A 17,272-nucleotide genomic window follows, 5' to 3' on the forward strand; every position below is an offset into this window, starting at 1 on the left:
AGCTGTTGTCATCATGGTCTGTGGCTCTGTCCTCTCTTGAAAGATGTTTTTCCTTATATCCTCCTGAAGGAGCTTGCCCCGCTTCCCCCCTCCTTCAAACCTTATCCCTGACACTGGGGTGCACTGGAGCCGTGTGCTAGGTATGAACCTACATTCCCAGTCTCTGGGCCCTGGGCCTGGGTGACGTGCATCTCTCTCTGCACTCTGGCCCACTCAGGCTCTGGCCCTTCTTTGTGCTAAATAACCAAGCAGATCCAGAAAGAGGAGATAACTTCCCTGGGTCACCCGTCCAGTTGGCAGCTGGTCTCCTATCCCAGATCCAGGCCTTTTCTCTGCCCAAGCGGATTCCCAGGGGCAGAGCCTGAGGTGCTACATACAGCATTGGCCAAACAGAAATGACCATGGCAACTGATGCCTCCTTTCAGTCCTCCTGCTGCCAGAAGGTTTGGAGGAGTTGTGGTTTGTCCGGGAAGTGCTGAGCTTTGTGATGAGATGGGAAAAACTGGAGACATGTGGGGCACACAGGGGTTGAGTTTGTGTTCTGGTGGGTGTACTTTGCTTTGAGGGCATTTAGAAACCCCAGCCCTGCCACCACCCACCTCACACGGAGCCAGGGGACTCCTCTAGGTATGCTCACGGCTTCTGCAGAAGCAGCAGGTGGCACGGGGCCAAGAGGAAGTGAGGACTGAAACTGTCCACTCACAGCCGGGTTGCCTCACCGCGAGGACTTGGTGGGGAAACAAGCGCTGTGTCTGAGATGACGCGAGCAGCCAGGGCCTGAGGCTGTGTGCTGACCCGCTTCCTTCCTGTCGCGGGAGAGTGCAGGGGCCCTGAGGAGGGCAGGCATTTTCCCTGGCCTGTCCGTGGCATTGTTCTCTGGACTCCCCCTCTATTCCCAGACAGGCTCCCCTTCAGGGAAGGGGTGTGCCCACCACTGGCTCCCTGAGGGGCCCACAGCCCAGTCAGAGGTGCCTGGAGCGGTCAGAGCCCAGGGGAGTACACCACTGTGGGCCCCAGAGCTTATTTCCCTCTGAGGCAGTCTCTGGCCCAGGGAGCCTGTCTGTAATAATAACAGGACCTACTATTTCTGGAGCCTGTATTTGTGCCAGGCCTGTGCAAAGAGCTTTATAAGCATTCTCACCCTCCATCCTCACGACCACCCAGGGAGGGCTTTTGCAGAGAGGAACCCCAGACTCCTGTCATGAAAGGACTTGTTCAAGTTCTCATGGCTAGTCACAGCAGAGAGCACAGCAAGATTTGAACCCAGGTCCATGTGATTGCAAAGCTCACAGCGCTGAAGACTCTGTGAGCTGGTCTGTCCTTTCCATAGCTGCTCTGGTATTTACTTGGAGGGGCCTGACACCGGGAGGTAGTGAAACTACACAGCACAGTGGAAGACAGCATGGGTGTTATGTAAAGCCTCACCCCGGATCATTGTCTGGGTGTCACCTTGGGTAATGGCTCACCTCCTGGAAGTGCAACTTCCCCTCGGTGAAATGGATCAGCAGCTTCTTTACAGGGTCACAGTGCGGGCTCATGAGATAACACGTGGGAGAGGGTTTGGTCCCATGGAAGCTGTTCTCATGGCCACCATTTAGTTGGCCTCAAGGAGAGCTAGTGTGGGGTAGATGGGCCCACCTGCCGGGCAGCCTGGTCCTCAGCTTTGCAAGAGCCACTGCGAGGTGTGGCTGGCTATAGGGAAGACAGATGCTTGGGCACCGGGAGCCCTCTCTACACAGAAGTGGAGGTATGCTTGGAGGTGGCTGGGCCATGGCCAGCATTAGTGGAGCAGCTCCTATATGTCAGGCCCTGTGTCAGAGCCTGGGGGAAGGTGAGAAGGACCCAGAGACACATCCTCGAAGTAATGAGACAGCAGACAGTGGTCCCCAGTTACCCCAGGCCCACGGCTGGCTGTGGCCTGAAAGCAGTGGGTAACATTTGGGAAGTCTGGGGAGGGGTGGCAGGCAGAGCAGCAGGCACGCCCCTCCTTCTTCACAGACCTGTGTCATCCGGGCCTGGGACCGCAGCAAACCCCTGCTCTTCTGCCCGGCGATGAACACCGCCATGTGGGAGCACCCCATCACTGAGCAGCAGGTGGGCCAGCTCAAGGCCTTCGGCTACATCGAGATCCCCTGTGTGGCCAAGAAGCTGGTCTGTGGAGACCAAGGTGGGTGTCTGGCCAGGCTTACAGCTCATTCCTGCAGCCTCAGATCCCAGCCTGTTGTGACCTCCAGCTCAGCTCTCTCACCTGGGAAATGGAAGTGGTAATTCCTCCCTCTTGGAGTTGTTAGGTAACGTGCCCAGTATCCTCCCTGGCATGCAGCCCGAACAGTTCAAGGTGGCTGCTGTAACCATTCCTGGGGCCTGTCCTGGGCGGGGTGTCTCTGATGGGACTCAGTGAATCTGGCTCTGGCTTGGTCCTGGCGTTCTCAGGTCCTGGGCTCTGGGTGGCACACTTGGGGAGCTCTGGGCAGGGGTGAGTGGGAGATTGTCCGCTGCCCCGGTCTGCAGGGCCACAGAAGAACTCTGCTCCCTAGGTCTGGGGGCCATGGCTGAGGTGGGCACCATTGTGGATAAAGTGAAAGAAGTCCTCTCCCAGCACGGCGGCTCCCAACAGAGTTGAGCCCAGGATTTCTGTCCCCCGTGTCCCTCTGAACTCAGGAGGTGTTTTCAGGCCAAGTCGGTGAAGAAAGTGGACTTAGCCAAAATATGGTGAAGACTTCTGCTTTCACCAAGTAGTGGTCTGGCCTGGGCCTGCTCTGGAGCCTCCCGAGGGCCATGACCTGCCCCAGGTCAAGGTAGATCAAAGGCCCAGGTCCCAGCTTCTTCGAACCAGGAGACACCCGCTTTCCTGAGTTCCTCCCCACCTTTTCTTGGGGTGGGCCCAGCAAGCCAGAGGACAAGCTGCAGAAGTGTGCCTGTGCCCTGGGAAGGGGGCCTAGGAGTGACCGAGAAACCTAATCCGACCTCGTGCCCAGGACCTGCCTTTAGAAGGAGCGACTCGAGAGCACCACAGCATCAGCTGGAGACCCCGGGCCTGTGGAGCTTTAGCTCCTCAGTGGGCACAGGGAGGCCTGTGAGTTGGCCAGACCTTGAGATTTCCTGCAGACCATGCTGTGAGATTGAGGCTGAGAATAAAGAAAAGTGACCTTCTGAGAGACTGTCCTTCCTTGGCAGCCTGTCTGTGGTTTTAGAGGTCAGAGACTGGGTGGGGAAGGGTCTAGGCTGGCAACTGACCAGCACTCCTTAGTCCTCACATCATTTGGTGGTTTGGGGCAAAGGACTCTGAAGCCTGACAGCTCTCGTTCCAATCCCAGCTCTGTTGTGTGCCAGCGGTGGGACCTCAGCTTGGGGCTAAGCCTTTCTGACCCTCACTTTCCTCATCTGTATTATACTACCCTCATGGAGTTGTTGAGAGGACTTAATAAGATAATGTGTATAAAATGCCCACCCTATTGCCTCTCACCCTGGAGGAGGGCATGGCAACCCACTCTAGTATTCTTGCCTGGAGAGTCCTCTGGACAGAGGAGCCTAGTCGGCTACAGTCCATGGGGTTGCAAAGAGTTGGACATGACTAAAGCGACTAATACTTTCACTGCCTCTCACATAGTAAATGTCAGATAAAATGGAAGTTACAACTAGATACGTATTCATACCAGTGAGCTTTTCTAATGTTTACTGAAATAGACTGTGTCATTTTGGGAAAAACAAAATCATGGACCGTAAGCTGATGTGCACTTTATATAAGTGACAGGCACACAGCCAGCAGGGTTGGAACCTGCCCTGGAACCCAGGCCCCTTGCTTCCTGGTGTCATCCTCATGAGCTTTGCTGTGCCTGAGATGGGGCCTCAGTGTCTGTGCCTGCCTCCGCAGCAGCATACTCCAGAGATAACAAGCTCTGCCCCAGGAGCCCTCTGCTACCCTTGCCTTTGACCCACTGTTGTCTGCTGGCTGCGTGGGGAGGAGCTTGTTTGACTGGAGCTGAGATTGGGGCTGGCTTTTGGCCTTCTTGCCTTCCAGGCTGGTATGAGTGAGTATCCCCCTGCATGCCCTCAGACCGCTGAAGGGTAGAAATGCCTTGGGAGGGCCCCAAGTTGGACCATAAAGAAGGCTGAGCACCAAAAAAATCGATGCTTTCGAAATGTGGTGTTGGAGAAGACTCTTGAGAGTCCCTTGGACTGCAAGGAGATCAAACCAGTCCATCCTAAAGGAAATCAACCCTGACTATTCACTGAAAGGACTAATACTGAAGCTGAAGCTCCAATACTTTGACCACCTGATTCGAAGCGCGGGCTCATTGGAAAAGACCCTGATGCTGGGAAAGATTGCGGGCAGGAGGAGAAGGGGACGATAGACGATGAAATGGTTGGATGGCACCACCAACTCAATGGACATGAGTTTGAGCAAGCTCTGGGAGACTCTGGGAGATGGCGGACAGGGAAGTCTGGTGTACTGCAGTCCATGGGGTTGCAAAGAGTCAGACACAGTTGAGCAGCTGGGCAATAGGAGGCCTGCTGGTGGTAACCAGGGCTGCCTCCAGCAGCCTCCAAGAGCCTTTATCTCTGTAGCACTTCACCAAGTGATCCTTCGGGATAAAATTGCCTTAGGGCACTAAAGAAAAGAACCAACTTCTTTTGCTGGGTTGGGGGTCGGGCATGGAGAGGCTCTGGATAACTGAAATCCGGACGCGGTCCCAAAGTTCTGCGTCCAACTTCCTTCTGTCCACATCACCCTTCCTTTCCCTCAGCAACCTCCTAATGAATGATGAGACTTCCAGTTTTTAAAAAGATTTTTTTGTCCGCGCTGCATACAGCATGTGGAATCTTAGTTCACCAACCAGGGATGGAACCCACGCCCCCTGCGTCGGAAGCTCGGAGCCTTAAGCACTGGACCACGAAGGACATCCCCTAAGACTTCTGGTTTTAACAGAAAGTGCTGCAGCATGCTTGCTATGTACAAGGCTCTGTGCTGAGCACTTTAGGGAGGACAGTTGCTCAGGAAACCTGCTACAAGATGCCTGTTTTAAAATGTCACAGAAGTAGAGAAATTCATAGGCCTGTCTGCTCAGAGCAGGACTGAGCCGTGTTGACTGGAAGGAAAGAGATGTTCCAGGGACGTGGGCCAGTGAGAAGTCCACCACTCCATCGTGGCATTCCTGCATTCTGAAGGAATGAGAATCTGGATGAATGGGCAAGGGCTGGAGCCACGCTGGAGCAGAGGAGAGGGCAGTTAGGGCCCTGGCTACATTTACCCCATCTGCCAGTGGGGTGCTGAGGTGGGAGTGACAACCACCGCCTCCCCAGGAAAAGGCTCTTGAAGTTGTCATCATCTTGGGTCGACATGTTTCTCAGAGAAGGTGCTAGCTTCGCTGATGATTTTTATAGAATTCTGGAAGCTTGGCAGAATAGAACATTTGGTCTGAAATTCTTGCTCTTGTTTGGAGTCTCTCTAGGCTGCCATGGCTGCTGCTGGGCAAGAGGTGGAAGCCTCCAAGGCTCTGCCTCCACTCTGGACCGACTCCAGCTCATCCTCCACACGGCTGATGTGTCCCCCTGCCACCTCCCCCTGACTTCCAGGCAGTATCCTCTTGGCCCTCTGTGATCTGGCCCCTGTCTACTTCCTAGCTCTGCCCCTACCACACACTAACCCTGCGGGGCTCCCTGTCTTCTTGCCAGATTGGACAACCTTGGCTGAGCCCTGTTGCTTCTTGCCTTTGCATATGCTTTTCCACTTTACTGGAAGACCATTCTCCTGGCTGCTTCCCGCACACTTCCAGATTTACCTGGATGCCACTGCCTTTGGAAAGCCTTGCCTGGCCAACTCAGGCAGGATGAGGTGGTCCTAGCCCAGGTTCCCATTGTGCCCCGTCTTGTTTATTATACTATGGAATTGCAGTAGTCAGTCTGTATCTCCCTGAAACTGGGGTCTCCTGGAAGGCATGAGTTGTCCTGTTCCTCTAAAAACCTGGCAAGTCATTCCAAGCTTTTTGTACAGGCAGAATTTTTAAAAGCTGTGTGTTGGGGGCTGGAGGGGGATGAAGGAGGGGCTGTCTTGCTCCTTTGGCACCCAACCTAGGAGCCATAAAAGCAAAGACTGATAAATTTGACTACACAAAAACAATTCCACCGAGCAGTAGCCCAAAGGCAAGGTTCCCAGGTGGCACAGTGGTAAGGAATCCACCTGCCAATGCAGGAGACACAAGAGACTGGGTTCAATCCCTGGGTTGGGAAGATCTCCAAAGAGGTTATATTCATTTACACTCCTACCAGCAAAGTATGAGGGTGCCATTTCCTTGCCCTCACCAACCTAGTAAGTTGAAAAACCTCATTTCAGTTAGAAATCCCCTCTCTTTCCAGAGCCACGGGTGTGGCGGAGGCCTTCACTGTAGCCTGGCTTCCCTGACTTAGCCCCTGGCTTCCTCCCCGGCTCCAGCTTCTCAAGTCTCCAGTCTGTCCTGCATGTAGCATGCAGCAGATGTTTATCATACTCCACGCTCACCATGAGGCTGCCCCGCTATACAGCTCCTGACCCCCCCCCCCCAGCATGCAGAGTCCAGGACCCCATCCAGGTGCCCACATCAGCACGTGGCAGCGTGTCTCCACCCTCTGCCCCTGTTCTTGGTATGCTGGCCCTCCAGGGAGCACCAGCCTGAGTGCCACTCCCTCCCAAAGGCATCACCTGGCGCCTCTCAATTCTGAAAACTCTCATTTCAGTGTGACGTTTTGTCTGAACAAGTCTATTACGGAAGCATTGCATATGGCAGTAAAGGACTGGAAACACTCTCGCATCTAACAACTGAGGTTGGTTAATGTGGGGCTTACCTAGTGGTCGAGCGGTTAAGAACATGCCTTGTAATGCAGGGGACGTGGTTATCGGTCCCTGGTCAGGGAAGTGAGATCCCACATGCCGTGGGGCAACTGAAGCCGGAGTGCTGCAACTGCTGAGCCCGTGTGCCACAACTGGAGAGTCCAGGAACCGCAACAGAAGACCCTGCGTGCTGCGACTAAGACCTGACGCAGCCAAGTAAACAAGTGCATTTTTTAAAAGGTTGGTTGGTTTAATAAATCAGGGTCATCCTTGCATGGGAACATTGCACAGCCACAGTGAGGAAGCTCTCTAGGTTTGACCTGGAAGATGTCTGAGATACATTATTAAACAAAACGCAGGATGGAGAGCAATATATATTGCATGTTAACTTGTGTATTAAAAAAACAAAAAACAAGAGAAAATGAGGATCTATTTGCTAGAATACCTATTGAAAAACAAGAATTCAGTCCATTGTTTGCCTCGCAGCAGGGGAGCTGAGTGGTTGAGAAACAAAGGTAGGCAGCTGACTTCATTTTAAGTTTTGAGCCAGATGAATACATTATTCCACCACAAAAGCCATAAATACATACATTTTTTAAAGGGTTCCCTCTGCCCTTTATCAAGAAGTTCTTAAAAATGACTTGGCAGGGAGTTGATGCAAAAGACTTGGCAGGGGTATCTGGAGATTTCCATCAAGGCCTTTGGAGTAGAAATGGTCTGTTTTTCTTGTCATGAGCTAATAATAGAGGAAGATGACTTCTGAGTATCCCTGGGTGCTCCTTATAAGTTTTTGAGGTCCCTGATCTCAAGGAGCTAACGGTCTTATGGAAAGAAGACTCAAGGCTTTAAAACAGTTATAACATCAAGTGATGGAGAAAATAAAAAGTGAAACTGTTTAACATAGTGATTGATTCAGAATTGAGAAGCAGCCAGGCGATGGCCTTTTGGAGGGAGTGGTGCTCAGGCTGATGCTCCCTGAGCGGATTGCAGGGATTTCCTTCACGATGTCACAATGTGAGGGAAAATCAGCAAGACTAAAGTGTTAGGCTTCCCTTGTAGTTCAGTTGGTAAAGAATCTGCCTGCAATGCAGGAGACCTGGGCTCAGTTCCTGGGTCGAGAAGATCCCCTGGAGAAGGAAATGGCAACCCACTCCAGTATTCTTGCCTGGAGAATCCCATGGACAGAGAAGCCTGGCAGGCTATAGGTCATGGGGTCGAAAGAGTCGGACACGACTGAGCAACTAAACCACCACCACAGAAAGTGTTAAAACCACAGTCCTTGTGGCAAGTAGGGGGAAGGAGAACTTAATTACAATTGTGTGCCTGGTGGTGCAAGACTTATTAACGGTTCCCCAGTCCCACCCACTAAAGAGAATTTTGCTTTGGGACTTCTTGGTGACCCAGTGGTTACGAATCCTTGTTCCAACACAGGGGATGCTGGTTCGATCCCTGATGGAGGAACCATGGCTGTATTCTCTGTGCTATGCAGTCATCCTTGTGGCTTATTTATTTTATACATCGTAATTCCCCGATAGCTCAGTTGGTAAAGAACCCGCCTGCAATGCAGGAGACCCCAGTTCAATTCCTGGGTCAGGAAGATACGCTGGAGAAGGGACAGGCTACCCCCTCCAGTATTCTTCAGTTTCCCTTGTGGCTCAGCTGGTAAAGAATCTGCCAGCAATGTGAGAGGCCTGGGTTTGATCCCTCGGTTGGGAAGATCCCCTGGAGAAGGGAAAGGCTACCCACTCCAGTATTCTGGCCTGGAGAATTCCACAGACTCTATAGTTCATGGGGTCGCAAAGAGTCAAACTACAGTTTTGAAACAGGAGGGAAGGGGGCAGGGCACGACCTTTAAAAGAATAATATAGACCAAGGATATGACATAAACTGATTAGAACCAAATAGGTCCAAGGTGGTGGACAACTCAACTTCCACTAGACCTTGAGCCTCAGTGTAAGCTCATTGTAACACATTAGCATGCTACATGACACAGCCACAGGGGCCATGACAGTTGTAAGGCCAACCACAAAGGTCAAAAGTAGGCAGTGGCCCAATTCCTGGAAACTCCTACCCTTTCCCCCAAATAGCTGGAATATTCCTCCCACTCATTAGCCTATAAAATTACCCACCCCTATAAAAAACCCTATATCCTGGTGCTGCTCTCACCTTCCGGGATGGCCCACACTCTGTAGAGTGTGTTTCTCTCTAAATACTTCTTACCTATCACTTTGTCTCTCACTGAATCCTTTCTGTGAGGAGACATCATGAATTTAAGTCCTGAGACGAGGAGTGATCTCAGTTAAAAGACCCATGAGTCCAAGTCCCAGTCTGAGTTACAGTTTCAGTTTGCATCTCCTCATCCCCTGTCCCTATCTTTTCCCTTCCCACTTTTCCCACTGGAAATCACCAGAATACTTTAAATTTCTTTGTCAGTGTGTGCTTCTCTGGTGTGTTGACGTTGCAGGATTGAGCCATATGAAGCCCTGGATTGTATCTGGGTTATGTGTATGCATTGTGTGGTCCTTATACTGCTGAGAGGTTCATTGAACTCTAAACACAAAGCCTCATAATAGAATCAACTAGTATATTTAATTCCATTTTATAGATGGCAAAGTGAGGGTCACCCAGCCAGTTTCTCTTTCTTCCCTGAAGCCACCTGCAAATAGGCTGCAGAATGGAACTTCCATCCTCATTAGCATTTACCTCCCTGGGACCTGTGGAAACACCCCCTCCACCACACACCACCACCACCAGATACCCTTTCTCAGTCCCAATTTAGCAGCTGCTTCTTTACATTTCCCATCCTGTAGCTTCCCTTATACATACACTGTGGTTTCTTGGGCAGCACGAAAATCCGAAATGTCACGCAACTGCCTCTGAGCAAAGAGCCCTAGAGTCAGCTCCCAGTGACTGACAGTTTGTTTACATCAAGAGCTTCCTGGTGGAACCAAATATTCCATAATATTCGAGGCAGGCTTGGTGCTGCCTGGGGCAAGGCAAGGGGAAGGAGCAGGCCAGGAGAGCTGCTAGCTGTCTAATAGCAAAGGAATGCCAGTGGTATCACAGTAGGCGGCTGTGAGGGCAAGGGCCAGATGGGAGATGAGAACTTCCGGGTCTTTGGAGGACAGCTGCTAATCCAGGTGTGATCTAGGAGCATGCCAGTTACTTGCTGTAACAGGCTGGCCTCATGGCAGCTTTATCTGCTGCAATGACATGGTTACTATTTGCCTGCTGGCCCAGATAGCAGGTCACTGGGACTGGAGGCCCCGCAGACTCCTTTTGGGGCCTCTGGATTCCTGGAAAAGTAGGGGGGGTAGAGTTCAAAGGTGCCTTCTGTTTGTGTGGGCAAGGTAGATGAGGGCTGAAGGGTTTCCGGCTATAACGATTGGCTTGGAAGCCACCCATAGAAACACGTGGATGCACACAGGAAGGAGAGGCTGGAATGCTCCTCAGGGCCTGCAGGGAGCTTGGGGGTGGAGGTGAAGATCATTTCTTATTTTGGGGAGAGATCAGGGCTTGGGGGCTCATATGTCACTGGGAGCTTCTGAAAACCACTCTCTTTGGTAGCGGAGTTGAGCTCTGGAGCCCCACAGTGGGGGGAGGAGGGGAAGCTGGCATGATGGGAACCAGGGAGGGAAGGCCATAGAAGGGTGCTCATGTTTATCTAGCGCCTGACCTGTGCCAGACACGTGCTTTGCTTACCTTATCTCATTTCATCCTCTAGCAGCCTTCAAGACAGGCATTGCTATCCTTATTAAAAATAATAATAATAATAACCTGAAGCTCAGAGAGAAGGAAATAAAAATCCTCCCAACTGCATACCAAGCCATGGCCTCTTAGAAGGGAAAGGAGAATGTTATAAAGCTGCTCACATAGGCTGGAGCTGAGCTGAGAATGGAGAGAGGTGCAGGTAGGCTGACCATGCATCTTGTTGTTGAAGGCGGGCTCTTCTGAGAATGAAAAGGGGCAGTAAATATGCCAGGACAATAGGCATCAAGTGGGACTGTCCTGGGAAAACCAGGATGCGTGACCCCCCTACCACAGAGCACCTGAAGGAAGTACTGTTCAGAAACCACGCCCTGTGAAGTCACAGCTACCATTTATGATGTAATCCTCATAGCAATTCATAAGGGAGAGTGTATTATCCCATTTGACAGATGAACAGACTGAGGCTCAAAAGCATCACTTCACTTTCTCAAGGTCCCACAGCTTTTAAGTGGGGAAGATCTGGCTGGCTGCAAGTCCTGGTTCTTGCTGTGAGTCACGCTGCCTCCCAGACTCAGGGCCTTTGGAGTAAGACCAGAGAAAGAGAACGACTGGAGAAGCAGAGGTAAAGGGCTTGGGTCTTGGAGTGTGACAGACCCTGTGACAGCCACTGTGTGGCCTCTTTCAGGACTTCATGTGAGCACTGACTGGGGACAGTGGGGTGCTGGGGCAGGGTGGAGGCCCCAAAGGCTTCTGCAGCCTGGACCTCCAGGGGGCAGTGGCCTAGGCTGGAATTTCTAGGGGGAAAAAAAAATCATTGTTGTCTTGCTTCGTGTCCATGACTGGTGAACAGGAACACTGAGAAATTGAATGGTAGGTATCCTGGAGTCAGGACTGTCCCCTCTGGTCTGTCGACCCCTTTTCCTTCCAGCTTAGTCCCTCTGGGGCTCCTGGAGAGACTGTGAGGGTTTGGGATGTAGAAATACTCTAGGTCAGGGGCAGAAAGCCTGAAAGGTCACGCACATGTGGAGGGTTTGTGAGCCTTGGGGTTAGTTCCTGCTCTGTTCTCCAGCCAGTCTGACATTCCAGGAATGGATCAGCAGCCATAACAGACAATGGAGGGCCCGTCCAAACCTCAGATGACCTTTGCAGGCTCCTTAACTCATTGCATCACAGGTGGATGGGCAGGGAATTGGACACTGGTCATCCCGCCAGTCAGAGCACACCACCTGTGTGCTCTCAGATCTGGGCTGGCAGGGCTGATAAGGGAAGAGAAGTCCCTGCCCTCAGGGATGACGAGTCGACCTGGGGTACTTCCCTCAAGTACAGTAGCCTGTGGCCTCTGCAAGTTAATGTTGCATAATCAAGGGCTGATCATATTTCTTCGTTCATAAAAAATCTTTAAAAAAAAAATTAAGACTTCATTTTTTAGAGCAGTTTTAAGTTTACAGGTAAAGTGAGTGGAAAGTGCAGAGAGTTTACATCCACCTTCCTCTCCTACATGCACAACCTCCCCATATTCATTCATTTCTCAAATTCTGTGTTCCTCACACTGTCCTGGACCAAAGGCCCAGCCCTATCATCAAGGAACAGGGAGGGAGGAAGGGATGGAGGTAAGTAGGCCTAGGGTGCCAGGGGAGCCCAGCAGAACCCTCCACCCAGCCTGCAGGGGTGGTCTGAGGAGTGAGGAAGGACCTCAGAGGAAGTTCCCAAAGTGTTAGTATCTCAGTTGTGTTCGACTCTGCAACACCATGGACTGTGTAGCCCACCAGGCTTCTCTGTCCATGGGATTCTCCAGGCAAGAATGCTGGAGTGGGTTGCCATGCCCTCCTCCAGGGTATTTTCCCAAACCCAGGAATTGAACCTGCATTTCAGGCAGGTTCTTTACCATCTGGGCCACCTGGGAAACCCAGAGGAGGTTCCACCTGGGCTGAATTCTAAGGGTGTGGGCATTAGCGAAGAGTAGGGATGGCAAGATTGGGGTGCAGTGTGTACAAAGGCCTGGGGCCAGAGGCACACCTGACCCAGATTCTGTAAAGCCCAAAGCTAACCGGTTTAGTCTGAGGAGGAAGGGTCCACGTAGGCCAGAGTCGGTGGGAGGGGCTTACCGGTGTGGGTGGGGCCAGTACTGGCCCTTGAAATAGTTAGAAAGCTCAGGTACTGGATTGTGCAACTTGTGGCTTTAAATGTGTCCTGAAGATTCTTCAGGGGTTTTCACTGTTGCCTCAAGTACCAGCCCCTTGAGAACAGGATGGGTTTTTCTGGTGGCCTGGGGCTAACCCCTGCTTCGCTTCTGCCCAGATATAGCCTTGACCAACAGTCTCACATCTCACAAGGAAGCAGACAAAGCTCACCTGGCAAAAGTAAGAGGTCTAGAAGGTTTTCTCGGATCGTGTCAGGTTTTCTCCATTTATTCATCCCTGATGGTAGTTCCAAGGGAAGAGGGGTACGAGGAAAAGGAAGCCTTTTCTAATAGAGCAGGCTGACCAAGGCACAGGGAGAGCAAGGACTTGGACCCCTGTCCGCAGCACTCAAGAGGCAGCGCCTGAGCCCGCTGGGAGAGGCAGCCACCAGGACCAGATTGGGGAGGATGCCCCTTGCAGCTGAGCCTCAGAGCCTTGCTCACTTGGTTAGAAAGTGCAGACAGTAAAGTATGACTTTTCCTTGTGGCTCTGAAAGAGGAATGACGATGAAGGGGCTCTGAGGTCATCAGAGAGCAAAGATAGTCCTGGACTAGACTAGACTGGAGAATTCCCAAAGGAATCCTGCAGTAAGAGCCAGACCTCTTCCCCGCCCTGACGGCTCTGCCTGCAGCCAAGAAGCCCCATCTGGTGATAAGAACCTGCCTGTTGGAAGTCTTGGGCTGTGAACACGCCCCTCTCACCAACTTCCGGGGGAGGAGACTCACCTGTGCTGAGGCCTGGTGCTAGGCCCTTTGCACACAAGACTTGTACTTCATCCGTCATCCTGTGAGGTGCGCACTGCTACCATCCCCGTCTTAGTGGTGAGTAAACTGAAGCTGGCGGAGGTGAAGTGACTCACCAAAGAACAAACTGGTGGTAGTGGGTGGAAGGGAGTAAGGTGAGCAGAGGCCCAAAGGGACAGGGCCTGGGGCCAATAGCAGTTGGCTGTGGGAAACCAAGGCACGTGCCTATGAAATGAGAACTTTCTTTCTCATGAGCTGAAGTGAACATACAACAACGCACTTCGCTTCCCCCAAAGTTTGGGCTGTATTAATAGTGGCATGGCATGCAGGTCAAAGGAGGAGATTAGTCCTCCTTCTGACTGAGACTACCTGAAGGGCTAGGATCCTTTCAGGGCCCCCAACACCTAATAGCCACAGAAGAGCCAGCACACTGTACCAGACCAGATGGACAGGGAGGAGAAGCCTGGGGAGACCGGTATATCCTAGACCTCTGAGGAATCTCCTAGAGGCAGAGTCCAGCCCCATAGAGAGAAAAACATCCTGGAACTTAGGAATTATGAAAATGGAATGAAAAATATGAGGTAGTGAGCCTCTTATGCTGGGAGCAGGTGCCGGAGGACCAGAGATGTGGAGAGGACTCCTTCCTAGCCTCACGGGTGGTCTAGATTCAGCCCTCACATTGACGGAGCATGTAGTGTTCACCTTTCCACCACACATGTCCAGCAAACACAGGGTTTTAGGCCACACAGGTGGTGAGGCTGACCCTGCCTAGCCTGGGCCAGGCTCTAGGTTTGTTCTGCGGTTCTGCTTAGACTGCTTTGGGGAAACCAGGCATTGGAAATGGTGGAGGTCTTGGACCTGTGAACTGGCTGCTGCTGGACTATCTGAAGTCACCTTTTTCAGAATGCTGAATATTGTCTAGTGCCCTGGACCTTCCAGCTTCCCATCATGGAGTCTCCACTCAATCAGAACCTAGGAGAAGCCAACAAACCACTGCCCCCCGTCCCCATCACCTGTGTGGGCAGCAGGACTTCCCAGAGCACCCTGACCTCCCTAAAGAGAGGCTTCCCTGGCCCTCATACCTCAGAACTCTCACTCTTGATCCCCTCTGTCTGACACTGTGTAGTCCCCAGACTTTGCCCTTTTTCCTGACAAGGGCTCCAACCCACGTCCACTGCAACTTCCCACTGCCATCCGCAGCCTCCAGACCTGGCCCTGTCAACGGTTCTCTCACCTGTCTTCTACTCTCCACTTGGCTGGTCTAGTCTCTGCTGAGTTTGAGGGGCTAGGACCAGTCACAGTTTTTTAAATTGAATTAGAGCATATAATATGCCACCCAGATCAAGCAAGAGAACACTTTCAGGTCCATCCTTTTAAAACGGCTTGATCCCCTAGACTCCCACAGCTTTATTATTGGACACTTGGCAGCTGTTGCCTTTTATCCCAGCTAGCTGCAGGAGGGGGAAGCATTCTGGGAGCTGTTTGTTTTTCTCCCTGCCTGACCTAGCACAGTGTGAGGCCTGTTGGAGGTGCCCCTTGAGGCCCATTAGATGGAGGGGTGTCGAGTTTCCCAGGTGTGTCTCTGCATATATGCTCAGTTGCCCCTCAGAAATGTGGGAGAGGCGACAGGTGAACGATGGGGTCACGGGAGTGCAAGAAAAGCCCTGAGCACCAAATGTGCTGGTTCTGCTCAGGTGACCGGCCACCCCAGTGTGATGTGTGTAGGCCTGGAGGCACACATTCCCAGCAGAAGGTTCAGCTGTGTAGAATTCCGTGTATGGAATGCCCTTTCTAGAGAGCCCTGGCTATGGCATGGGGCTGGCCAAGCTCTCATCCTGGGCCCTGGAGCTTCAGGCTTGAGCACCCACCATGGCAGGATCAGACAGCTTAAGGAAGAGGGCCAGGCCCAGCTCCAGGAGCCTCTGAAGTCAGATGCCTGGTGCAGAATGTTCTGAGGGAGGCGAGATCACACAGATTCTCAGGTAGAGGCCAAGACCCCTGCTGCTAGCCTGAGGGAGTCTATCCCTGTCTCCTCTGGCTTCAAGGCCTTGGGAGATGGTGCCCTCTAGGAAATAGAGCCATGGCCTGGGCTTGAGCAGCAAAGTGGGCGCAGCAAGGAGTTGGAGGGAAGTGGGAGGCATGGTAATATGGGAATGGGGTGTGGTACATGAAGTTCAACAGCTGTCCTGAAAAACTGTGTCTCCAGTCTATTGGAAGATTTGAAGACTCACTCCCTCTTTGCTCCAGGCAGAGAGGAACCTCTTCTCTGAGGTCCTCTTCTCTGAGGTCCAGATGCTGGTTGTCACTGAGGGTCTTCCTCTTGGGTGGGTTCTGAGTCCCTCAGATCATCCTGTTCCTGTCTTCTCTTATCTTTTTGATTGTAGTAAATATTTAGGGGTCTCACTTGGGGACACTGGGTGAATCTGATTTTACATCATATCTGTTAACTCAAGGCTCAGAGTCTGACTTTACATCGTATCTGTTAACTCCCAGGTCCATCTGACACCAAAATTTGCTTTAAGGCAGCATGGTGGCAACATCTTATTATGAGGGATGGGCTGTCCCTCCATGGTTAGTAGAGGCATGATCACAAGCATATGCTGTTAATAGGGAAGGAGAGAGAGAAGGAAGAGAAGTGCATGCCAATGGTCAGTGTAGATGATAAGGACTGAGGTGTCTTAGATCAGCCCCTGAATGGGGGAGGCTGGGATGTGGACATTTCCTGAGGACCTACGGTGTGCCAAGCACTTGTTTGTGTATGATCAGCAGGTATATTATTATTTTTATTTTACTAAGAGGGAAGATGATGCACAGAGGATTTACCCAATCGGAGTAAAAGATGTGGAGATGGGTTTTGAGCCAGGTGTGGCCAATTCCGAGGTTGGCCCTCTTTCTTCTCCATGGAAAGTGATCTCCAGTTGCTATAAGTATGCCTTCAGGATGGGATGTCAGCTGCCCAATAGCTAGTTTTCAGACATTTGAGGGAGGTCTTTAACATGTAAGAGAGGCCAAAGCAACAGAAAAGGGGAATGTCTCTGAGATTTGATTTGGTACATTTGCACCAATGTACAGAGAGGCTGAGCTTTTGGTGACAGTAAGGAGTTAGAGCCCTGCTTTCCCTCTCCCCTCCCAGGTCATTGGGAAAGAAGTTCCACTCTAGGCAGCTCCAGTCAAGAACACAGGGTTCTCTCTATCCCCAGTGCCCAGCTGAGAGGTGCAGCATCTCCCTGGGAGTGGCAGGCCACCAGCATGTCTCATCTCGCTCACCTCTGTGTTGAGGTGTATTCCAGGTAAGAGTAACTGAGAAGCCTGGGGCCTTTTTCCTCAACCAATTTCCAACTCAAGGTGGAATGTCTACCCTAGACATGGAAACCAGATGATACTGAGACCTTGACTCTCTCACTTATAGAGTGGAGATTGCATTCTAGGAGAGGCTAGTTTAGAAGACCAAAGGCTACTGCCCCAACCCAGCATCCTTATAAAGCAGGGGTATCACTCCAAGACACCAGTTTCAGAGCAGAGGTACAGATGTTTCACACAAAGACAGAGGAAGTCCATAAAAATTCTGATGCTCTCCTCAAGGGAACTGGCTTTATTTGCACAGAGTGTGGAGAAATTCAAGCACATCGGTGCTCTCAAAACAATGGAGATCTTGGTGATAAAAAATTAAGTCTGATAGTGCTTTGAGAAAAGCTAGCTAAAAATTAGACCAACTAGAAGTTTGTAGAGAGAAGCAAAGAGCTAATTGACAAAAACCCTCCTGAGATCAGAACAAACTTCAGAGACTAGCCTCAAATACTACTCTGGTCACCAAAAACTTGGCCTCTCTGTAC

The 17,272-nt window shown here is 51.6% G+C and overlaps 1 protein-coding gene across 5 annotated transcripts in view; it reads left to right on the forward strand.

The window, feature by feature from the left end:
* PPCDC (phosphopantothenoylcysteine decarboxylase) overlaps positions 1-17,272 on the forward strand; it is a 57,455-nt gene that overhangs the window by 20,325 nt on the left and 19,858 nt on the right. For 3 of the 5 annotated variants that reach the window (XM_070477572.1, XM_070477575.1, XM_070477573.1), the window contains exon 5: positions 1,999-2,167. In XM_070477572.1, coding sequence (XP_070333673.1) covers positions 1,999-2,167 — 169 coding nt within the window. Of the gene's footprint in view, positions 1-1,998; positions 2,168-2,537; positions 3,157-17,272 lie in introns of those variants that run through there. The other 2 variants (XM_070477576.1, XM_020873603.2) reach the window with 1 other exon arrangement.

Source organism: Odocoileus virginianus, chromosome 16 (genome assembly GCF_023699985.2).
Source record: "Odocoileus virginianus isolate 20LAN1187 ecotype Illinois chromosome 16, Ovbor_1.2, whole genome shotgun sequence".
NCBI classification, from domain to species: Eukaryota; Metazoa; Chordata; class Mammalia; order Artiodactyla; family Cervidae; genus Odocoileus; species Odocoileus virginianus.